The 26,293-nt window shown below is 27.7% G+C and overlaps 1 protein-coding gene across 34 annotated transcripts in view; it reads left to right on the top strand.

Moving 5' to 3' along the window:
* The window catches only part of LOC129906991 (serine/threonine-protein kinase MARK2), a 157,585-nt gene extending 134,155 nt beyond the window's left edge, over window positions 1-23,430 (top strand). For 17 of the 34 annotated variants that reach the window (XM_055982998.1, XM_055983001.1, XM_055982995.1 and 14 more), the window contains 5 exons: window positions 646-766; window positions 18,666-18,707; window positions 20,558-20,722; window positions 20,785-20,903; window positions 22,635-22,775. In XM_055982998.1, coding sequence (XP_055838973.1) covers window positions 646-766; window positions 18,666-18,707; window positions 20,558-20,722; window positions 20,785-20,903; window positions 22,635-22,693 — 506 coding nt within the window. In that variant the 3' untranslated portion in view covers window positions 22,694-22,775. Of the gene's footprint in view, window positions 1-645; window positions 767-4,505; window positions 4,892-11,741; window positions 12,054-12,590; window positions 15,341-18,665; window positions 18,708-20,557; window positions 20,723-20,784; window positions 20,904-22,634 lie in introns of those variants that run through there. The other 17 variants (XM_055983027.1, XM_055983018.1, XM_055983010.1 and 14 more) reach the window with 12 other exon arrangements.
* Window positions 23,431-26,293: the final 2,863 nt, after the last annotated feature.

The raw sequence follows: 26,293 nt of genomic DNA, 5'->3' as shown, positions 1-26,293 counted from the left end.
AAAAAACTGACGATTGCCATTTTCGAGATCAGCAACATTTCCAACAAAAAAAAAAAACTTAATCAACAATGATAACCAAACTTATAAATTGATCACTGCAAATTTATGATTCACACGCTCCATTAAGAAAGCTTACAGGATAGAAAAACGGTTTCAATGTTTAAAATATATTTTTGATTTGAGTTTACCTTTCCAGCAAACGTTTAAATGTATCCTTTTGTGAGAAAAAGTCTGCATGGTGCTTGATCCCATTAATAATACGAGTGCGGAAAACTTGAAAAACAATTTTTAAAAATGTTAATCTCTTCTACAATATTTTATGTTGTACCTATGTATTATATATTATGAAACACACACATACTCATAACACTTCTCATCAAATGCATGTTCTTATAATATAAATTAAAAAAAAAAAAATTGTGTCTTGTATAAATGCAAAATTAAAACTAAATTGGTATCTAAACTTAATTTTTAAAAATGTTAAAATAGAAAATTAAATTGATAAACTTTTTGCAAATTAATAAAAACAAAAAAAAAAGTTTCAAACAACAATAATGTATCAAATTTCCTGTCCTCTTTCTCTTTCTTTTTCTTGGAATTTTATTTGCTAATTTAAACAATAATCGACAAATCACAAAACAAAAGGCCAAACCAGGCGAAACAATACTGCTCTAGAATATTCAGGAACAGGAGGTGCAACAGGCGAATCACCACATCCCGGACGCATGAGTTTTTTCTCAAAACTTTCATCACGATTTAGTAAACGGTAAGTCTATTTAATATAGTTTATTGTAAAATAAGAGTTTTCTTGAAAACAAAAAAAAAAAAAAAAACATCATACATAAAATGTAAAAGTTAGGTATACATGTCTATTCTACTTTCAAAAAAATACAAACAAAATTCTAACATAACAGCACAATTAATTATTAATTTTAAATATTTTTTTTCTTTATTTGCAAATATTTTTTTTATCATTTAACTTGCACAAAAAAAAAACAGTAATAGTAGAAATATAATATTTTTTTGTTGTCTAAAATACAAAATAAAAACAATCAACGCAATTTATTAATAATAATTTTTCATTTTAATAATCATCCTTAACCAATAATTACATTCAGCTTTGTATATTTATTAATGTTGTAATAATATGAAAATATTAATTGAGTTTTTGTCTGCCCGCATGATTTGGCTATTTTGTTTTATTTATACTTACTCTTATTTGTATTAGTTTTAGTTTGAGATCTTTTATAAGCCTATATATTTTTTGTAGAATACAAATGGTATTATAAATATTGTGGATGTAGTAGCGTAGCTTTCAATCTTTCAACAAGTTAAATACAAAAAAGAAAAAAAACTAATCAAACTAATCACCAAAAAATTGTTAAATTAAGTAACCAATGCTTGATTTTTCAATCATCCTTGAGTCTACAAATGTTGTATCCTCGATGTAAACTGCAACCAGAAATCAAAGATATTTAAGAAATAAAAGTTAAATAACAAACGTAATTTTTTCATGACATTGATACTTTTGAAGAATTTGTCATAGCCTCGCAAGAAGTTGTATCTATGAAGAGAATGACTAGAATCTAGGTAATGGAGACTGGATTTGAACCAAGAACCGCTAGAGTGACAGTCTATCGCACTAACCAATACGCTATTTGAAACTATCTACTAAAATTCATATACATACATACAAAATGCGTATGTAAAGTATAAATGTAATTTGTACAGCTATTAGCTATATGTCACTCTGCTTTACTGCGTAATTTTTTTTCTTGTTTGGCGAATTCTAAAATTTTCGAAACAATATCATCAATACATATGGCAACCCCCTAAAACAATATGAAGCCGCGATTAAAATCTGCCAGACTTTTGAATTCGTTATTACAACACATATGTAAGGCTATAAAATTGCATATTCAAATTTTGGTAAACCTCCACCCACAAAATTCGATGTGGCTTCTTAGACTATACGGAAAACAAGAAAACCGTTGTTGGGAAATAAAAGTTTTTATTAGTTAGTTTTTTTAAATTTTTCGTCAAATATCTAGTTACAGTTTGTGTTTGTCAGGTTGAAAAGCGGCACCATATAGATGGGTAGAGACCTTAGTTTCAAAAATATTAAGAACATGTTAAAAGTTGATTTGACATCAAAGTTTTCACAATTTTAGAATAGTTTAAAATAAAATGTTAAAAAATAGCTCTCATGATTTTCATAAAAAAAACTATTTGTTTAACAGTTACTAACGACCTAGTGAATTTTTTGTTTGTTTGACAATTTTCTAAGGGCAGCATGACAAATTTTTGTTTTAAATTTTTTTGAAATAAAACTCATTTGCTGTGAAATCGGCTGCAACGATTTAAATTTTTATTTGCTTTAGGCCCAATTTATTAACTTTCCATTAAATTTAAAGTTGTCATTAAATATGAAAAATATGTCAAGTGCCATACGAATTTAAAAATTTCCCATTTTAAATGGCGACTTCAAAATTATTGGAGTGTGAATAAATTGGACCCTAATGAGAAATAATTAAAGGACGTAAGACGAATACGTAAGTTTTCGTCCCGGGTTTCGTTCCCAGAAATATGGTGAGCGTATATCTATAATATTTATTATAAACATATTTTGCTCATTGCCCACAATACGAGTAGTTGTAAAGAAGGTTATATCCCCGAAAAGTTTGTTGGCAAACTATGAACCATGGAGCTTTAAAGTATACTTACCGTGGTGGCACTCGCAGTCCAAGGAGAATATCGGCTTTAACCAACAAGCTTTTCACTAATCCCTAGCTAGGTGAATTTTTTTTTTTTTTTCATAAAAACCTTTAAGATAAGAGCTACTTTTAGCATAACACCAAGTATGTACGTGCGACCCAGTCGTGCATTTTATTTTCGAAGCATTTAGACAATATGATTAATAGAAAGGTTATACCTCCGCTCCCAAAATTGTTGTTTGTTTCATTAAATACACTGCGTTCACTGAAACAAAATTATAAAAAATTAAGAAAACCCACGAAAAAATTAATTCTTACAAAAAATAGTAACATTAAACTCTGACATAATTTGTACATAAAAATAAAATGAATTAACTGAGAACTGATTTTAAGAACCACATAAAAGCAAATATAGAACCTTGCACTGAAAATTTCTATAGCACCTAATGGTAGTTCTCAGTTTATATTTTCCCGCAAAATAATGCCACAGCTTAATTTTTATATGCAAACATTATTTTTGTCCAAGGTTATTATTATTAAGCCTGAAAAAAATAGACGCAAAAAAATAGGTCTAGTAGGCATACAGTTTCTGTCTTGGTTTTTTTTTTTTCAATAATATTGTGTTTTTGAATTCCTTTAAAAAAAAGATACTGCTCGGTTGATGAGAGTAATGGCGTTTTCGATTGGCTCTCCGGAAGCGTCCGGAATCATTCAGAAGCCTTCTGAAAGTGTTTTATTCGCACAAAACTGACAGACAGAACGCTTCTCAGAAGAGAAATTCTCTTCTCGATTTGAAATCAGAAGCACTAATACATGAATGTCTACTAAAATGTCAACAAAAAAATACTCAATCATTCTTTTTTTGTTGTCATTCAAAAATTTAAATTAAATTAAAATTAATAATAGATTAAAATGGGTACCTTAATGCCGTGGAATGATGTTTTTTTTAACATTTCTTCTTCCGTCGTCTTCAGGTTTATAATTTTTATAATTTTTTCGTTTAAAAAAAAAAATTATATCAATATTTGAAATTTGAAATTTCACAAACACAAAATAAAAAAACCTGTTCCATTCGATTTCAGAATGAGTGAATTCTTGAGTGAAACCAATCGAAAACGACATAAGAATCTTTTATCTCAAATACAATGCAATATTCGGAGTGAGCTTAGAACTCTGTTCGGGTATTTTAACGTTTAATATGTTTTACCGTTTAATTTGTTGAGAATAATTTAGCAAAACCTTAAATTTGAATCTATGGTTCTAACTGGTATCAAGGTTGTGAATAATTAGGTTTTTTATAGATGCTAATTTTTATTTAACAAAACTTGCTCTTCTTTATTTACTTAATCATGTTTTTATTTTAATTCATTAAAACAATTTTTACAATTCCATTTCCAAATTTTTGTTTGCGATTTTCTACTCAATTATAGTCGGATATATTGAAAGCAAAACTATACCATCCGCAATTGTATGAACATTTAATGATATCATCTTTGAATTGAATTATTACTTTGTATCGAGAAATCACCTGTCACAAATTTTAGGTTTTTCATGTTGTAGTTTAAAAGTTTTGTTTGCAGGTAGTATCTACATTTAATTTGTGGTGTCATAATCTTTATGGCGACTAAATCAAGAGTTTGCAAAATTAATTTATGTTCTTGTTCGTTTTATTAACAATCCCTACTTAACAAACCAAAAAAAATTATTACTTTTCAATTATTTTTAAAATTATGTTTTGTTTTTTTTTGTTAAACACAATTTTTTGGCATTTTTTTTTGTTGTTTATTTCAGGTTTAGGGTATTGACAGCTAAAAACTAAATTAAAAATTTTAAGTACTAATTACTTTAATACATTATATTAAAAGAGAAAATCTTCACAAAAAAAAAGCAATCACGTTAATTTTGTTTTAATTACATACCTTAAAATAACAACAACCATTCGCTATTAGCAGAATACAAGAATAGCAATACGAATACTATTTTAAATTTGAAAATACTGCAAATAGCAGTCTTTCTTAGGTTTTATATGTGTTCCTTCGATATTAAAAATTAAAAAAGAATACTAAATCACAATTCATGTAATAAAAAAAATTGTAATCGGATTAGCAATGTATGTATATTGAAGCATATATATATTTATGTATTTTAAAATAAATCAATACTTATTATTAGCATAATTATTTTCTATTTTTGAATTGCTGGAAATCTATGTTTGTTTGTTTTTATTTTCTTTGCAATAAAACTTAAGTTCGAATAAATGAACAATATTTTATGCATTCATTGTTTAGTCTCCTTATATCACTTTCTATAAAATGTATAACATTCAATGTTAATTATTAAAGAATAAAATATTCATTATGTCAAATTTCATGTATTACACATATATTTATTACGATTTTTTTTTTTTTTTAAATACACTTTAATATTTCAAAGAGGTAATTTGTTTTTATTTGAATTTGTATTTGCTTTTTGGTTAGTATGATTGTGTTGGTATAATACTACACAGTTTTAAGTTTCATACCAAATGAATCTATTAAAGTAAATAGGTAAAAGCTTAAATACTTTAAAAGTTCTTTCTTTAATTAATCTCTTATTCAGAAAGATACTTAATAGAGTGCACATCGACAGAAGCTAAACAACCTCTTTCAAAGAATATTGGAATCATCAAATTTAATTTTGATGAACATTTCAGCAAGAGTTTGAATTGCGTAGAGGCAGTAAAAAATAAGGACATGTTTTTTTTAATAAATTCAATTCAATAATTTCATGCCCTTCTTCTAATGCAATATAACTTGAAATTAAAAATCAGGGCAATTATGAGACGTATCGTGTTTGGTTGTTTAACTTTTCAATGCCGGCTTTTGTCTTAGGACGAAGGTTATTTTGGCATAGTTCATCTCCGAATTGGTTTCAAATTTAATAATAAAGCTCATCAACTAAATGCCGTTTAATATTCTCACATGAAGTCTTGCTTAAAAAAAATTATCGAACTATATTCAGCAGCAGGATTATCACGCTTAATTGATTTTTAGTGTGCGAGAAAATGAAGTAAATGCCAACAAAACAGATCTACATATTTGATAATAATTTGTGTCACAGCCAAGTCAATTTGTAAGCAAACTATTTAGGATTTTTTTATATCATTGAGACTTTCTAAATATACCCACAAATAAGTGGAACAAACATTAGTTAAAGTAAATAGTTTTATTATTTAACTCATAAACAAAAAAAAAAACAAAATTATACTTTTCTAAAGAATTTTGGTGTTCGGAGCTTGATTCCGAAGTCAGTAAAATGCGATCACATGACGTTTTTTGCATTTAATAGTAAATATCGATCGCTTTTAAAACAACGTTCCATTCCCGCAAGTTCTTAGCCGATAAGTTAAAGTTGGTGAATCTCAGTGAAGCGTCACCGGGTCAGATAGTTTTATTAAAAATTTACTAATCAGAAAAATATAATTTTTTTCTTGTTCAAAATAATATAAAAACTTACGGGAACATAAATGTAATTTTGTGTTAATATTTGAAAGCGATCGGCTTAGAACTTTTTTGCTATTAAACTCAACTCAAGATTTCTCGAAGAATAAAAGATTTAAACGGATTTTAAAAGAAATGTTTATATATTTAGTTAAAACAAATAACCACGAGCAAAGGAATAACCTCAAAAACCGTAGAAAAACTTGATTTTTTGTTTTCTTACATTAATATCTGAACTCTTTCAGTCTTGGTGGTTAGTTATAAAACCACTTTTTTAAATTATTTTATGTTTTTTCCATCCCATCTGGTGGATTCTTTTTTTGCATATCCCTTTAGTATACTTATCAACATAGTTCAAGTTAATTTTAATTTTTTTTTAACATACAGTACTAAAAAAGATGGCAGTTTCCATAATTTGATAGTGAAAATGTTACAAATTTCAATTGGTTTTGCGTTTTGCGAAAGGTACATGATTTGTTTGATTTTCAAGTCAAATTATAAGGGTAACTACAGGTTATAAATACCATTTTTCTTGAAAAATATAACGGTTTTAAAAAAAATACATGTATTTTTCTAATCAAGTAACCCTAACAAATATAATTATTATAAACAAAATTTGTAAATTTCATCTTTGACTTAAAAGTGTGACAGAAAGAGTTAAAAATATGATTTGATAAAACGATTTCTAACTTCGAGCTTAGCACACGAAAATCCTTTAGAAAAGTGTTACTTGGTTTCTGTAACAAAATCCTTGTTGACCAGTTTTAGTTTTTTTTTCAGATACATTTTTGTCTTGCATTGATATTTTTAGAATAATTAGAAATTAATTTTACTAAAACATGCAATGTTCATCTATTCGTCGGTTCATTTTACTCTGCTACGCTTTCAAATAAATCCGTTGTAACATTTATTTTAAATGTTACAATATACAAACCCGTGTAAGTAACTAAGTTTCCCAACACCCTTACTGAAGACTTAAATGTATACAAAACAAGAAAATCGTTCATATATTTTTTTTAATTATACGTTGAGGAACTATGGAGGAGAAAACATTTTTTTAATTTATTTGTTTTTTAGTGAAGTCAAATTAGATTTATACCTCGGAATCCAGGGAAAGTCGATGAATATGTAAAACGAGTATAGGGCTGCATTATTAAAAGGTCAAATAAGAAAGTTAAAAAAAAAATTCACCGCTCTCGATGACAACAATTTTTAAGGACCGTTTACTGTATGAAAGCGTTCTATCGGAATCGCTGCCCCATTTTAGATTTTGCTCAAACTTTGTAGGGATGTTCTCTAGGACTGTAAGGAAGCAAATCTATCATGATTTAATTTTAAGTTGCGTGGTTTCCCCGCTAACCGCATTCGAACTTTTGGAAAACGTCATTTTCATGTTACTATAGTTTTGCGTCTATTGAAGATAGCTTTTTGTTTGAAACGGCATTTTAAAGCTTAAGAATAGTAATTTTTGATTAAATATTAAAAAAAACTACGTATTAATTATCCCTGAATTAAAAACTATTTTTGAAAACCTGGTAATATTACTGATTTTTCATGGTTTTTGACTGGCTCCAGAACCTTGGCTATTATATGAAGGAGGCTTATACTTACCAAAAATTAAATATAGATATTTTTCAACAAAATAAATTTTCTTCAATAGACGCAAAACTATAGGTAATAACATGAAAATGGCGTTTTGCAAAAGTTCAAATGAGGGTAGCGGGGAAACCACGCAACTTAAAATTAAATCATCATGGATTTGCTTCTTAACAGTCCTAGAGAACATCCCTGCAAAGTTTGAGCAAAATCTAAAATCAGGCAGCGATTCCGATTGAACGCTTTCATACGGAATGACAATAAACGGTCCTTAAAAATTGTTGTCATCGAGAGCGGTGAATTTTTTTGACCTTTAAATAATTCAGCCCTATACTAGTTTTACAGATTCATCGAATTTACCTGGATTCCGCGACTTTACCAATTTTATGCTTAATTTGACTCGACTATTTAGTTTTTTTTTTATTATCTCCTTCAAAATTTTTAAAATTTATTATTTCAAAGTATATGTTGCTGATTCTTTAGTGCAAACAGAAAATGCATGGTTGTTAGTTTAAATTTGACTAGAAGTTATATGATTCATTAATTTAATAATTTAAATTGGTGTTTTGATTAGTTTTATAATTTTATTAGGTTTATCATTTTTTTCATTTTAAAGGTTTATGGTTAAAAAAATGGATTTAGATAAAATTACATATTTGAAATAAATTATATAAATGCTCATACAAACACAAACTAAAATCATAACAAGTAAACAGGGCTGCACAATGATTTTGTCTATTTATAATTAATAAAACTAAAAAGTGTGTACTAATTTTTTTTAACTATAATAATTATGATTAACATAAAATAATTTGGACACACAAAAATCTTATTGGCGGACCATTTTTTGTGCGCTTTAATTGTCGTAAAATAATTTTTTTTGTGGATGAAAACCTGTATATTTACAAAATTATAATAAAAAACAAGAATGACATTTAAATATTTAAGATTTTTTTAATGTTAATATCTATGCGTATAATATATACATATGATCTATAATATTAATAATAGTTAGTCAACCTTATCGTCAGAATCCTTTTTCTAGTATGTTAATTTAGTATTGAAATCGAAATACTCTTTTGTTTAGCAAGCAGAAGTTAAATCTAAACCAAGTTATTCTTATGGTTCACGTTACAATGACTTTTTTTTGTCAATTTTGTTGTTTTTTGCTGGCGATTTTTTTTTTTTTTTTTCAATTCCAAACATTTAGCTTAAGGTCTAAGCAAGCAACGCTTTGTTTTGTGCCTGTTTAGTATAAAAATACACGAAACTTCTTAAAATATATGAAAAACCAACTAATTTCCTTGTAAATACTGCGTTTTTCGGATTTTTATACCCTCTGGACTGTTGATATCGCATAAAACATTTTGTATGTGTTTAAAAATTAAAGGAATTTCGTTAAACATAATACATAATTCTATAAATACAACAAAATTTCTATGTTTTCATAAACAAAATGGATTTAAAAAATATTTATCGCCCATGAGATAGTGTTTAGGACCCTTGGTAAAATTGTTTCGTTTTTATTATTATAAATCTAATTGATTAATCTGAAATTGAAAATTTAGATTTTTATGTGGAAGTTTGAAGTTTTTTTTTTTTTGTTAATTAAAAATTATAAGTCTGGCCGTTTTTTTTAGAATATTTGCACCATTAGATATATTTAGGTATCACCTTGAAAGCATTTTTATTTTTCCAAAGATTTGATGTTTTGTTTTTTTCGTTTACAGATTAAATTAATTTCAGAAATTATTATAAACTATATGTTTGTATACAACATAAAATAAAATGTATATTTATTTCATAATAAGGTTAGAGACACAATTTAAAAACACTAGTAATTATGATAGTATAAAAAGCATGTGCCTGTTTCCGTTCAATTTCGAAATCTCTTCATACTTTAATTCTGCCTACTTGTTATTTATTTTTTTATTCCAAAAATAAAACGCTTAAGGCTATTGTGTTTTTTATTTTAAAAATTTACGTTAACATAAATACAAAAATTAAATCTATTTAAACTTGAATTTTTTAAATAAGAACTAAAATTAAATTTTACTTAAATTTTAATTAAAATCATTGTGTGCAGCTTTAAAAATATAATTAAAAAACTTTTTCCAAGGACCTCCATATAAAGATTTAAAAACTTGGGACATTGTTGTTTTTGTAATTTAATTGATTTCGTGTCCGTGAATGGAAATGTGGAAATGCGTCAACGACAAGATGTCATCGTTTTTATCCGATTTTGGTACTACATACATAGTGCGTGTTTGAGTAACATTGCAAAAAACAACTAGTTTGAGTCGGTTTAGATTTGACATTGAGCTTTTAGATTTTTGTGTGGAGAATCCTTGTCATATCCCGAAGATACCCCATTTTGGAAATTAAAAAAAAAAAATATTTGATTAGATATCATTATTTCATATCTTTAAAATAAAATTAACCATCTACCAAAACATGTAAAACAAATTTGATATACAAATTTTATTAGGTTTTACTTTTAAAACTTGGAAGTAATAGCGACAATATTTGCGAATGCTTTTAAATGAAATGAATAGAAAACTTTTGGAAAATTATGGTACACAGTCATATAAAAATGATGTGAAACGAATTAAATATGGTTATTAGTTAAAATTATTGTTTTTTTTTTTCTAATTACTATTATTAATTACAGACATCAAACACCTAGCTACTGTTTAAAATATTGCATTTAAGTTAATAACAGGCAACTAACTATATAATTCGATACATATAAAACAAATACAATATAATTTGTTCTCTTCTTTGAGCATTAGATAAAAAAAAAGTGTTAATGGTTTAGGAGACGTTTGATAAAAGGATAGGTTTTTCAAAGTTAAAAAATTCCGTGTAAAATAAAGGGCTGAAAGTATTTGTTTTTATCTTAAGTATTTAAAATATATATTTTAAAATTGTCAAGTCCTTGAAATCTAATAACACATTTAGCACTGACGAAGCTTCAAAAGTCAATGCGCACTTAAACTAAAAATGATGGGTCGATATCATGTTGCGTATGTTTGTAAAAAAATGGCTTCATAAGAGAATATCATACGCATTAAGTTACGAAAAAAATTCCCCTTCCAAAAATCCGAAACGAATCTCAGTCATGTTCTGACTTTGATACATTTTAACGAATCCGTCGTCTTAACAAGTTAGATAAATTTATCATTGTAGTCTGAAGAATATTTGAGTTATAGAAAATTTATTCAAAGAAGTATGCCAAGCTCATAGAAATTCATGTTGATAACTTTATACTTATCTATAAAAGTTTTGTTCAAAACATGTCATTTCAAAAACTCAAGCCGGCTTCTGTAAACTACGAACAACTATGTGTATACGGCAGACAATGTATGCCATTAGAACAACAAAAATTGTTATTAACATTCATACATTTAAAGTAAGTGTATTTACAATGAGATGAAAATACATTTTAAGCAAAACATATTTAAAAAAATGTATATTTTTTTTATTTTAATAACAAAATATAATTTTAAAATGGTCACGCTGCAAAATAATATTTATCTCAATTATTTTCTACAAAATTAGTTTCACACAAATTATTTAATAAATCGTAATACATAAATATTTGATTTGATACAATAAATATGGGAGAGTCATTGTGCATTCCAAAAAAAAACCTTGCAACACCCGCGAATTTAATTATGTAATTAATTGTGTTTTATCTTATTATTTACTATGTATTCCTATTTTTCTGCTATTTATTTATCTCTTAAAACATATTGATAAAAAAAAAAATAAAACAAAAATTATATTTAAAAGCTAAATTCTACACTATTCGGACATATTCTCGAAATAAATTATTATCTATCTTCCTATCTATCTTTTTACATTAAACACAAACATTTTTTGTTTCTTTTTGAATCAAATAACATTTAATTTCACTGATTTTTATTTATTTGTTTTTCTTTTATTTTAGGCCAAACCCGTAAAAGAAAATTTAAAATTATAACGAGTTAAAAATATGAAAAACAAAAAAAAAATTAGAATAATTTTTGAAGTAACATTCAATTTTGATGCCGAAAAAAGAAATCACAAAACACAAAAATAAATTAAATTTTTTTATCGTGATGGTGATAATTTTTATTATTTGTTTAAATATCTAATTTCTATTTATTTTTATTGTTTTTATACAAGCAAGATTGATGTTAAAGTATTATTAATCAACAAAAATATCGATTTTAAACGAAATTAGAAAAAAAAATAGCTAAAATCATTTTGCAGCTGTGACCATTTTTTATTTATATTTTTGCAATATATATATATGTTTATATATAATTAAATATATATATATATATATTTATATATATACTTTTGTATAAGTTTAAAACTTTGTTTAAGATAATAAGTTAATTTTTTGTTTTAGTTTTAAATACATTGTAGAAAATCTTGTGACTGTATAAGTGCTTGTATTTTTTGTTTCTATATAAAAAAAAAGATTTTTTTATGTATCAATAATAATTATAGACTATTTGTTTGATATATTTATGAAAAACCATTAAACACCAATTCTTTAAAAAAAGAGAAAAAGAAATATTTACTTAATATCAAATATTTATGGTTGTAGTCACTTTTTTGTCTTTATACATAAAATATTAAATTTAGCCGTTTTGTTTATTTTTAATTTTATTTTGAATTATAATATTAAAAAACAAAAATTTGTGTTTTGTGATTTATTTTAACAAAATAAATGTTTTCGTTATAATCTGTGCTTATCGCGACGACCTCGACAACGACGATGATGGTGATGTTGATTTAACGATGACAGCAAAAAGGATATTCTCCAGCAGTCAGCAATATGAATGAAAAAATAAGAAAATAATTTACAAATATAAATTAAAATTTACTTATAAATTTATATTAAATAAATTTCAATACTTACAAAAAAAAAAACACTGACGAACTTAGCGTTACAGACTCTCACATTATCATAGACTTCCGATTTCCACATGATTCTTCTCCACAATAACAATTGTAAATAAACAAACAAAAAAACAATGAAGAGGACATTGTTAACTTTTTTTTTTAAATATTGTATGAAACTATGTATTTGACCAGAGATAAATTAGAATAAAATTGGATTTTCCAGAATATGAAAGTATGTATGTATATAAAAAAAGTTTATTTCTCATTATTCACATTCCTTGCGGGTTTTAATCATTTGTTTAAATGTTTTAACCTCCAACAACAAATAATGAAAATTAAATATCAGAAACAGTTTAATTTAACTTACAAAACGATTACATACATTCTCAGATAAACAAAACAAAAAAGTGCCTGCAATAATAACCACCACCTTACCTTGGGTATGGTTTGCTCACACATCTTCATATTTTCCTTTTTTGACGTTAATAAACAATATATTCATTAAAAATATCATTAAGATGTATCTAGCTATAAATATTTTAATACATAATTCTGCCTTGTTCGTACGTGGCTGAATTGTCAAAAAAAAGAAATTTGGAATTGATTATTTTTTGTTTTTTTTTTTATCATCGCATTTAAATGCTTGTTGTTTTCATTTGTCAATTTCAAGTGTTCGTGTTATTTTACAATCATAAATTTCTGTGTTAATTTCTCTTAAATAATTTGGAATCAAGTAAAAATAAGAAACCAGTATGTAAGTACATATTTTTATATTAGAAATTAAATTAGAAACAAACTGGGAAATTTTGTAATGAAAAGAAATAAAATTAATTCAAACATTACTCTTAAATATGCATGCTAATTGATACTGATTTACTAAGTTTATAAAATGAATACGATAATTTCAACTTGCAATCTAAATTACCTGGTATTTAAAAAGCATGCTTTTTTTACGTGCTATTAATTAAATGTACTGCATTATTAATTTATTAATAATGAAAATAGTACCTATCAATTCAATGATATAAATCATTTTGACTTAAATCTTTCACATTTTATTCGCTTTGGTTTCATAAGAAAGCGTTTATTAAAGATCAATAAACATAGGTCTTTAGAGAAAACTTTATGTAAGCCACATTTACTCGTGATAACCCGCAAAATCCTTACTGACCTGCATACATTTCGAAAGTCAATTTATGTATGGTCTGGTTGTACAACTTAGCCCATGTATGCTATCCAATTTGTTTATGTTGCACTATTTGTATTTATTAAATACCCTTCTTTCCGGCAGTATTCGTACGAACAAGATTTAGAAAAATTATTTGATTTATTTTTATTACGTTGAATTTTTTTGTAAAAATTAAGGAAATCTTAGAAAGACTAAACTTAGTTTGATTTCACTTTAAACCATTTTTTTGTTTCAAGTTGTAATCCAGTAATCCAATTTTTTAAATACTTTACTTAGCTGAAGAAGAATTTGTTAACGAAAAAAGATTGATCAGTTTGTATTTACGCGTTAAATATATATAAAAATAAAATTCATAACATTACATATAAATATAAGCGATTTACTGAGGGAATATATTTTAAAAAGCAGTTTGTACGTCGCTTTATAAGAATTTTACTTATTTATGTGAAAAAATTCATAAAATAACTTTTAATTTAGAAAAAAAAAACAATCAATTTTTGTTATAACTGCTATCGATTTAGTTGCCTAGTTTTTAAATAAGGAATGAAAAAAAATAAAAAATAAAAACTATATACTTTAAATCAATCATAAATATTATACCTATAATGTAATTTATAGTTTTTAACACTCGAGCAAATATTGTTGTTATTAAAGTAAACTATAAAAATTGTCATGATATGAAACAATGATACAAAAAAAAAAAGAAATAAAAAAATAAAAATTATGATAATTTCAAAACAAAAGAATTTTTTTCAACTTTTATTGGTTTTTCATTAATTTGTTTAAATTTTTTTAACGTTCTTTATAAATGTCATGGTTAATCGTTTAACGATGTTCTTATAATGTTTTGTTGTGCCACGTTTAATGTAGTAATGTATACAAAATTAATTGGTATAAGTATGCATGTTTTAATTTGCTTAGCATTATTTCAGTTGAGAAATTTTTATTTTTAAATAAATACATAAAATAAAATGAAATTATTAAAATGCTGATAGTTAAAAAAAAATCAATAAAGCAAAAAAAAATTCCGAAAAAAGACCGATTTGGGTAAAAAGCATCCTGTTTGTGTTCTTAAGAACAACCGCTTACAAATTCTTTGGCGAGTGATTGGATGTGCCGAACAGTTGTTTGTAAACTTTAACCGGATAATGATTTAGCTTCAAAAGTTTTTAAAATTAATAACTTCTGATTTTTGTTTGATAAGGAAAGTAATCATTTCATCTTATAGCCTTCTACGACTAAGGCATAGAGATATTTTACTCATACAAGCTTCTTTGAAATGAGACAATTTTCACCTCATTTAAATGAAATGGATATTCTACTGGTACAAAAAAACAAAAAGTCCTGTGACAACGAATTAGACTCATCTAGAGTAAAATCATTGAATAATTACAAGTATAAGTAGACATCCTGCAAAACGGCCGCTATTTATTCCCGTGGCGTTAGTATCGCCCGAAGGTTTTTTTTTAAATAAAATGAACTAAAAAAACGAAATTTTTAATGAAGTTTAAAAAAATGATTAGTTGAGGCGCAACCCTTTAAAAAAGTTCATCTTTCTTCCGGTGCTGATGACGCATGAGTTATCTGGTTGTTAATTCTATTTGTAATTAATTTTAAAATGAAATAAAACAAACCAAAAAAAAACAAATCATTTTCATTTTACCCTTGATGAGGCCAAACAGACCTCAGATTCGGATTCAGCACTAGACTTCAGGTAGGTCTTTTTGTTTTTTTGTGCCCGTGTTATCAAAACTGGAGCTGTTTCTGAGGACTTCCAAGGAAATATTTTCTAACTCGGCTACGAACATGATTGGGTGCGTTCACGTACCGATCTAAGGGTATCCGGATACCTTTGTGTTGTTGTAATCCCATATAAAATCTCAGCTGATCGTAAACATGTGTTGACAATCAAAAACATCCAATGGTATCCTTAAAATTTCTGGATTCTCGTGTATCTTATGGGAGATTTGAAAACAGCTGATTCGTGTTCACAAACGTATCGGATATTTAGGTATCTTGGATACCTACCTGGGAAAACTTGTGTGCGGATAAAATATTTACGCTAGAATTTTGAACATTAGATGTACGAGGTTTAAAACTCTATAGTTATCTACTTCAGAAGATGCATAGGTGGCCTGGTTCCCATTTTTTTTAAGTTTTAATATTAATGATATACAATTGTACATAATACAAACATCAAACTTTTAATGCAAGTTTGTTAAAAGTAAGGATAGAATAACCCTTTCCACTAACTGTTATCCCCCTTTTTAACCCTTTTGAAATGATTGTTATCACAATTAATTTTAATACAAGGCCTATGAGCCTCTTCAATTATAATCGGTTCAATAATGGGGGATGTCGTTAGTAAAAATTTCCCTGGACATGTTTCCCTTATTTCAAACATGCGAATGGAAATGACCCTCAAAAGATTCTCTCGTGGCAATATACTTTCCAGAGAAATTCAGCTTTAATTTCTTACGATGATGGTTTGTTCCCTAGAAATAAATTCAGAGGGAGATTCCAGAGGAAAAAACATTTCCAGGGAAACAAAAAATTCCTCTAAAATTCACTATAAGGTCCTTCATGGATTCATATAAAACAGGACAGGACCAGCATCTTTCGCCTTGTCTCAAAGAAAAAGAACAACTACATATAATGTACAGAAAACTTCGTTTTTTAAATAATTGTAAAAGCAAAAGAAATTGTAAGCAAAACAATATTTTCTTCCAGGTGGTCATTACAAAAACGATTTACTCATCGAGTTAAGGAAATATTTTAGAGTTTATGTATAATTAACGAAAGTCCAACTTAGGTTCACCCCTATTATCGTAACGTAAACGATTTCAAAATATAGGTACGCTACAACTCAATCTGCATTCCATTTGTCGTTTTCAACTTTTGTCACCCTTTAAATCGAAAACGACAACTAGAAAAAGAAGACAGTGTCTCTCGTTCGAAATTTTGCTCATGACAGAGAAAAGAGAATTGGAAGGCTTTAAAGCAGTAGGTTTTCTTGTAAAATGATGTTTTTTATACTTAAACTTAAATGCTTGCTTACATTTCCTGAAATTTACAAATTATAATCAATTGCAGACGGGTTCATTTCTTTTCCAACTTCAGTTTGAGTACTATATGGAGGGCTAAGAGCTGAAGTGAACCAAGTCACAAAATGTCAATTCGGAGATAAAACGAGTTAAAGTAAATATGTTTCCATAAATCCTATGGTGAATATATTTTTTGAACTAATGACAATTTGAATCGAAACACTTTTGGATCAAACTAATGAAAGTCGTTTGTAGAGTCAAACCTTGCGCAGATTTTGGCGCTAGATTTGGATTTCTTTCTTTTTTTTTTACTTGGTCGTTTCCGCTGTGAAACCTCCATATATTCCTTTAACGTCCTTTAAAAATCTACTACAGATTTGTCGCGTCGAAAAAGTTATGGAATGCAATTTGAAAAAAAAAAACGACACGACAAAGGAAACGAGAGCTGTCGAAAAAATGACACAACATCAGTGATTAATTCAATTGATTAAATTTTTAATTTATTTTTCTCAAGTATTCATAAACCTTAATTATTAAAAAAACGCACATCACAAAAGTGTTGACGAAGTTTTTTTTTTATATTTTTTTGTATACATAAATAAGTATTCCTTCTCATTCGCCTAAACTAGGGAATACAGAGTCTGTATTACAGACATCCCTCTCTCACACTAACACGACATCCCCTTACTTTTTGTCGCATCTTTTCCAAATCACTCTGTATAGTATTTAAGTTATTACTAGGAAGGTGATTTCTCGACAAAAGCCAACTGGAGTCTATTTCAGATCAACGACTTAAAAAGCCAATATTTGCGGCCTCACCGAACTTTGCTCAGCTTTGTTCTAAAGAAATCTTGGTTTACAAAATGACTTTGTTGACGTTAGTTCTAAATTGTTAATCAAATTTAAGGTCGGTATACTACTAGCGTTCATAAATGTTTATTATTTTTTTTTTTGCATTTATCTAACATTACTTAAGAGTGGTTGAGAGCACTCATAAGTTGTATGGGAGTTCATGTTCATTATTATTATTGTTTATTAAATTATGTACACTGGGAAAATATCGCCCTGTATATCTTTAAACACCCAAAAGTCAGAAATAATTTCATTCGTATCGGAAATTTGGAACAAATTAAAAAAAAAAGAGCCATAGAATTCGGTTCTTTGATTGTTTTTTCGGAATTCATAACAAATTTCCGATACGAATAAAATTCGTGAATCACAATAGGGCCAAATGTGGAGTATGTACTAGGTAATTCTTCATCATGTGGTGTTGCTTTATTTTCGTTGTATAATACAAGCATGTTTTTCCGCTTTATTAATGAAAGATTTTGGTGACAATTGTATTTAATTTCGATAATAAAAAATATAACACTTTAATGATGTAACAATGTAAAAAGGTGTGCTTTCCATTTTCTATATCCTTGAATAAAAACTAATACCTATTTTCTAAATTCGCTTCGTCATGATTGCTTCAAATAAATGATTATTGTTTTGTAAATATATTTCTTATATATTATGTTTGTACTTATTTTTCTTCTAAATTCAGGTTTCTGTTTTTACATGTTAATTTAAAAAAAAAAAAAATACATACATAAAACATACAAGAAATTTTTCAAAAATCCATGTACATATATTGTAAACAAAAATTCTAAAATATATTTTTTTAAACCCATTTTTTTGTTTTGTTTTTGTTTTGTTCTGTTAACTACGTTTTGTGTTCTTTTTTGTATCTTTTTTATTTTAGGCCCAGCGAAGGCCAAGCAAATACATCCAACAACAGCTTTAGGTAATTATATACTGACAGACTCACCAAAAAAAAAAAATTAAAAAAGGGTGTATCTGTAGCCACGTAGGGGTAATCAGATTTTTTTTAATCTATATAATAAATACATATAATACATAGTATGCTATTTTTATTTGATAGGTTGTTAAAATGACAAAATTAATTGTGGAAAAATTATATGTACTTAATTTCCACATACATATTAGATTTTTTTTCATTATATTATTGTTAAACCAATTAAATATATTAAAAATAAGTTTTAAAAACATATCTTGCATGGTTATTATTTTTATGTTTCTTTATATTTCGCACACAATGATGTATGTTCATATCTTATCACAAAAGCATGATTTTATTTATAATAAAAGGTACTTAAATAACATATAAATAAAATATATTTATTTAAAGATCTGATTACAATCCAAGATAAAACATTTATTCAAAACTATAATTGTATAAGTATTTTAAAATTTCGTGAACAGAATTAAAAACATTGAACTACAAGTATTTTTTATTTGATTTTGTAGAACATTTGCTTATATGTATATTATGTATTACCAAATTAAGTTTAAGCGCCTGGAAATTTTAATTTGCTTTGATTGAAATTCACTTCTAAACTCTTGGTGTAAGACAGGCCAAATCATTCAGTAAAATTAAATGTTTGTAACTACTTCATCAGTACATATTTCATCGTTTTTTTTTTACAAATTGCATTGTTTAAAAAACAAAATAATTTGGCTGTTGAATTTTTTTATTGTAAAATGGAAATTTTCATAGCCCTATTGTGAGTTTCACGTGGAATGTTATCCGCCCGGAATATTTTTGTTCGCCCGGAATTTAAAAAGCTATCTAAACTAGTTTCTTGTTCAGCACCAAAATTTTAGTGAGAGAAGAGCTCTCGAATACCTCGCAAATTACCTGAAAAAAAAGTTTAAAAAACAAGGAGATGTCCGAACGTGAACAACTTTTCGCCCGAAAATCAAGTGAAATTCAATTTTTCCGAGTGGAATATTGTTCACGTGAAACTCACAATAGGGCTGAGTAAGTGATACTATATATATTTAAAACAGAATTTGAGTTTTTGGAGATGTAAATCTTACCAAAATCCAGCTCAGTTCTTAGGCTCCATTTGCGGATGTCATTGTTTTGTAGGATTTTCTTTCCCTATATTTTCATTTAATTCAAAAAGCTTCTTTCGGAGCTGGGAACCGAAAGCGATTTAGTATTTGCGAGACCGGTGGTACGTCACTCCGCTCGTTGTCACATGATGAATTTTTACCCAAAACATGCTTTTTCATCAATTTAGGTACTTTAACCGAATAATTTCAATAACGATGGATTCCGATTGTATTATTTCTGAAAACAGAAATAATACATTAGTCTTATTATAATTAATGAAATCCACTCAAAAATTGGCACATTAAAGTGTGGTACGTTACATCCAGCTTCATAATTGTAGCTTTCTGAGGTCATTCAGGGTAAAATCCTAAAATTTTGATTACATTTTTTGCGAGGAGCGTTCATTTTGAAGATAACCAAATAGATATTAGTTAAATTGTTAACTCTTTTTTTATCTATCCTTATCGATAATTTCTGAGCAAGAAAAAAATCAAGTTCTTTTGATTAAAAGAAGTGATTGCATTTTTTGATATTCATAAAAATATAAATCCAGTCAGACACCAAGAAAATAAAACACTTAATTAAAGTAATGCAATAATAAAACAAACAAAAATGGATTCATTTTTTTTTTCATAAAAATTTTAAAATTAAAACAAAGAAGAATACTTGTAACAATAAAATAATATTAAAAACCATACATACCTTGTGTGTGTTATCATTTTACAAATGCGAAGACTTTTTTATGGTAGTGGATCAACAACTGAGGAATCAGCCAAACCAAGAGTTCTTCGATTTACTTGGTCGATGAAGACAACATCTCCATTGATGCCTGACCAGATAATGCAAAAAATTCGGGAAGTTCTTGATCAGAATAATTGTGATTATGAACAAAGAGAAAGGTTTGTATTCATTGTTGCGGAATGTGTTTGAAATATAAGTTTTGTTTTTGTTTTGTTTTTAGGTTTGTGTTATGGTGCGTTCATGGGGATCCAAATACAGATTCTCTGGTACAATGGGAAATTGAAGTATGTAAGCTTCCTAGGTTATCATTGAATGGCGTTCGCTTTAAACGCATTTCTGGTAAGTTTAAATTTATTTGTTCAACCATTTTGTTACTTAATCAAATATTGTGTTAAAAAAAATTATTTTGTCGATTAGGAAAGTAAAATTCGTAGGTCCAGTGTTGCCAAAAACTATGATTTATCATAGTTTTGATGAATTCTGAACTCAAATCATGAAATCATGATTTTTTTCTCAAAACATGATTTTTTTAATTTTTTTTTTTTTCCTAAGCAATTAACGTTGTCTATGAGTTTTCTTAGAAGGGACAAAGTCACAGCTTATGAAAGATCTATGAATATGGCCCAATAGTTCTAATTCATCAATGTAATTTGATTAGGATTAACTCCAGTCTTTCTTAGAAGCAGCTGAGATGTTAAAAATAACACTTCTCAAAACTAAAACTAGAAATAGACTTGATACTGAGTCACCAATTGGTCTTTTACACACGAACGAAATTGTCAAAAATCACAATTGCTTTGATTTTGAAGTAGAAAAAATTATAAAATGTATTGGGCCATATTCATAGTTCTTTCATAAGCAGTTATTTTCTTGCCTCTAAGATAGACTGAGGTTTATCTTAATCATAGACAATTTAGACCCACTTCTAAATCATTTTTCTATGGAAAAGAGCTGCTTCTAACCTGGGTAAAGGGCCCGACCCATAGAATCCGTTGCGTCCGTTCCGTCGAAGTTTTCAACTGACAGCTCGATAAAATACACACGTTCTTATGGGAAGCGACCCATAAGCGACGGATCGGACGGAGACGGACGGATTCGACGGAAGAAGTAGCCCAACTTTCTACTTTTTCATCCGTCGTATCCTTTGACATTGGTTGTCAACAATAGACCAGTTCGATTTTCTGTTTCTGAGTGCACGCCGGGGAATTTCAGAACTAAGAACTGTGTTCTTTTCTTCTCCGATTTTATGAATTGTGAACTTTAATAGTTTATTTGAGAAGAAAATGTAATAAAAGTAACATTTAATGATATATCTAATAAATTATATCAATTAAATACTCAAATTCTGTAGTAGAGTTCAATTTAACTATGCCAAAGTCATACCTACAACTCATAATTTGTTATAAAAAATTGTTTTTAACTGAAGAGCAAGTACCTAGAGGAAATCTAGTCGTGCATTTTATTTTATTAAAAAAAAGAACAACAATAATAGTTGAAAATTTCTTGCATCAGAACTTCCTTAGTGCACATTCATCGATAAAATATCGAACACACCTTGGAATTTGAAGTGAGCTGTCAAAATCAATCCGTCATACGACATATTCTGTGGGTCACCCCTTTCTGTCCCATCCTTCAACTTCAACGGATGGATTGACGGAACGGACGCAACGGATTCTATGGGTTGGGGCCTTAAGACTCCAGACTAAGTTAGAATCTCAAATCATGATTAAAAATTATGTTTTTTTTATTTTTTCATTCGGCAACACTGCTTAGGTCCCATTTAAATATTTACAAAAAAAAAAAAAAACACAAAAATTATCTTAAAATAGTTTTATTTTATTAAGTGTTTTGTTTCTATTCCGAATCATGTTTTTCTCTGCTTTTGTTTATATACAGAGTGTCCCAAATATAATGTCCTCTAACAAATTCGGTTTGGACCATTTCTTTTGGGACACCCTGTATAAATGTATCTGCATATAGGTATAAAAAAATTAATATGGTACCTTTCATTTATAAAACACCTTAATTTATAAAACATATTCAAAACGAATTTTATCTATTTTTCATCAGGTACTAGCATTGGATTCAAAAACATTGCATCTCGCATAGCATTTGATCTACGTCTGTGACTCGACCAAACTAAAAACGAATCATTATCACTAGCATTATCCGATGACCAACAAAAACCCTCGTCTTCGGCAAATCATCGTTTCAAAAACGAATCCAGTGCAGCATCATCAACTAGAAAAGCCACATCTTTACTAAAAACTAAGTTAACTGATACTTTAGTTCATAGCAGTTTGTCTAAAAACAAAAAGCCATCTCATATTCAACCAATCATAGTTACAACTAGCTGTACAAGCAACATTTCTGGCACAACCTCCAAAAAGCAAAAAATTCGCTCAAATTCAGAATCGGATAAAGTATCTCTGAACCTATCTTCAGGTGAAAGATTGGACACAGCAAGTAGTTCTAAGAATAGCAGTAACCATAGCCTTCGTGGCCAACCTCTATCTTTCGAAGAGACTTCTTCAGCTGTTGCTCCTGCATCTGTTGCTTTAGCTATCAATGAAGGAACTGTTGTTGCTTCTGCAACAAGTAATAACTCTATTGCAAAAATAATAACAACTGCAGCTCCTTCATCCTGCAATCGTATTGATTCGACTATTCAAATGCTCGAGGAGATAATCGATCCAATTGCTGAAGAAGAAGACGATGAAATTGACATAGACAATACCGATGAGGTTGGTAATTGTGATTTTGTCTCTTCAGCGCCAGTTAAAATCAGCAGTGGCAACACTAAGCAGCCCATTTCAAAATTAAGCACTCCTAGTACATCCACTGGACTCACAGCTCTCAAACTCAATATAAAAGGCAAATCGAATATTGCAAGTGATAATAACCAAGCCAAGATGAATACGAGCAAGAGTCTCAACGATAACTCAATAATTGTAAATATACACAAAACTAAAGCAACTTCTACTGCGCGGGCACCAATTTCTTTAGACAAGGGCAAATCTAATCTTCTTTTGGGTAGAAAGTGTCTTAAAGTGATGGCGTCTAAAACAACAGCAATTACAGCCGAAGATTCGACAGCAAAACCAATTGAAAATGCTGAATCCAATACTAATGCTGAAACCGAATCAAGTAACACAAGTGGAAGCAGTAAAAAAGAAAGTGGTAAATTAGGATACAACAATTTGATAGCATCACTTTTACGCACAACAACGCTTTAAAGAACTGAAATTAAAACATTTGAAAACATTTCTTAAATTAATAGAACAAAAGCTGTTTATTTGTTCAACCCTTTACGCAAAAAAGTAGAAGAGACGAATATTTTAGCTTTTTTGTGTATTAACAAAGCAAAGGGCCGCACAAAAAAAAATTACTATTGTATTTTTCATAATATAGATGGAAAACATGTTTGTGTAACAATGTAGCAAGTAAAAAATTAAAAAAAAAATGTTAAAATTATTATATGAAACAAAGTTTAAAAACTTATGCATGCAGGATAATGGCAATTGTTTGAATAACCGGGTTAACATACATACAAAATATTTTTGAATATAGAAACAATTTTCAACAGTTATTTTTTTTTAAGGTTTGTTTTAAGCTATCATTGAAACACTAACATTATAAATGGAAATTTTTGAAAATTCAAAAATTTCCGTTCATGGAAGTTAAGAAAATTTCAATTTTAAGTTATAAATTGTCTGAAAATTCTAACACACTTTTAATAAGAATATGTATCAATATTTTGTTATTATTTCCACGTAAATTTTCATCAAATTGGTATGCACTTTTTCAAACAAAAACACGGCTTTTATATTATAAATTTTTTTTTTTTTTGTTTTTCAATATTTCAGAACTATATTCAAAGATAGCTATAACTGGTTGAACTAACCGACTCCATTTCTTAACACCGAATCGTTTAATTGCACATACTGTTATAATTCAACTTCATGACACAGTTCTTGTGGCTTTAATATGTAAAATTATTTTAAGCGCATCAATAAGATTGTGTCATATACTTTTGCTGAAGTTAAGTCTCTATTACATTCTCTAATTTAAGAGGCTAGAACAGCCAAAAATTGCTTCCAAAAGCGACATCGAAATGTGATTGACAAACTAAAAGAGAATGGTGTAACAACAAACGATTCCGATGTCAATTTGGAAAAAGTTTGCCTCATATAAAGGACAATGTAATACCGCCTTTAGGCTAGGTTCACATGAAGTAGGTATTGCCGAAGTTTTGTATTTTCTTAAAAAGCTTTTTTCGTTTATCGGAAAGTCAGCGAATTTTAAGATTCGAATGCTAAAAAAAACTTGTACCCCCATGTGAACCCAGCCTCAATTGAGAAACCTAGGCAGTTATAAAATCTACAGATATTGATGAGAAAGAACTTGATGGAATAATTAATGTAATGAGAATGTTGAGTTATGGAAGCAAAAGTTCTGGAGATTCCGTTTATTTCATTTTGTATGGTTTCTGAAACATTTTTATATGAGAAGGTTGAATTTTATCAGTGTAGCCTTATGAATTAATAAAAAAAGAATTATGTAAAGTTGTTTAAAAAAGAGGTAAAATTAAAATCATCTTTAATTAGAATAAATACAAGATAAAAAACAAAAAAATAAATTAAATTGAAGGAGACAAAAATACAGAATTTATTTTAAAAAATGTTCACACAAAATTTAAAAAAAAAAACCGAATATGTTAAAAATGTTCACACAAAATTTAAGATAAAGACCGAATATGTTAAAAAATGAATAACATTTACAAATACAAATTATTTGGAAACTACACATTGTTGTAAAGTTATTTTTATTTGAACTTAATCAAGATTAATTTACACTCGGGCGTATGTGTACTATTGTTATAAACTTAACTTTAAGTTCTTTTCTTTAATTATAAATTTTTAAATACGCAGTGTAGTGAAAATATAACTAAGCACGCATACAATTAATTGTTTTTGTTCTCTAAGACCACATTAATAAATTTCAACCATCCTCCTATCTTTTTATTTATAGCTTACTTTTGTTTTCATATCTGTAATTCAAGTAAGGTATCAGCGAGAGCGTTTTTTTTCGCAAATCTGTAGTTTTTGTACTACCAACTGCTAACATAATAGTGTGTTTGATGTCTTTAAAAGGTTAACAATAAAGACATCGTAATGGTCATTCGCATGTTATAAGTTCGGCTTAGTAAGTGCATTATATTCATTAGTTTCATTTTTAAGTAAAAGCTATATTTTGAATTAATTTTTTTCCAAGAGCCAATTAGAATTCTTATTAAATTATTATTATCCTGATTTTTATTTGGTGATTATTTGTTAACATTAAAAAAAAAAATTTTGAACGAGCCCTCATTCATTAAAAACACGTTGTGGAATTATTAGCCGTGTTTTTTTGCTACAACTCTGTAGTTACTCATTTTGTATTTAAAACGCAAAACAAAAACAAACTACACATGTAAACATTGTTTTGAATTTGTTTTGAGATAAGAATAAAAAAAAGGTATCTTCTCATTTGTAGCAAAAAACTGGACTAATAGACCAGGGTCGATAATTTTTGAAACCAAAAAAAATCATAGTAGAATGAAAACCATTGGAAAGGGAGGTGAATATGATGAAAATTAAAGGAAAAATAAATTACGGGCGAGCCGAGTTCGGGAAGTGGGTGGGTTGAGTTTTTAATGGTAAAAAATGGTATATCTCGATTTCCGGCAA

Source organism: Episyrphus balteatus, chromosome 1, assembly GCF_945859705.1.
Source record: "Episyrphus balteatus chromosome 1, idEpiBalt1.1, whole genome shotgun sequence".
NCBI lineage: Eukaryota > Metazoa > Arthropoda > Insecta > Diptera > Syrphidae > Episyrphus > Episyrphus balteatus.
Note: the sequence above shows the minus strand (reverse complement) of the source record. Positions and strands in the feature narration are given on the sequence as shown.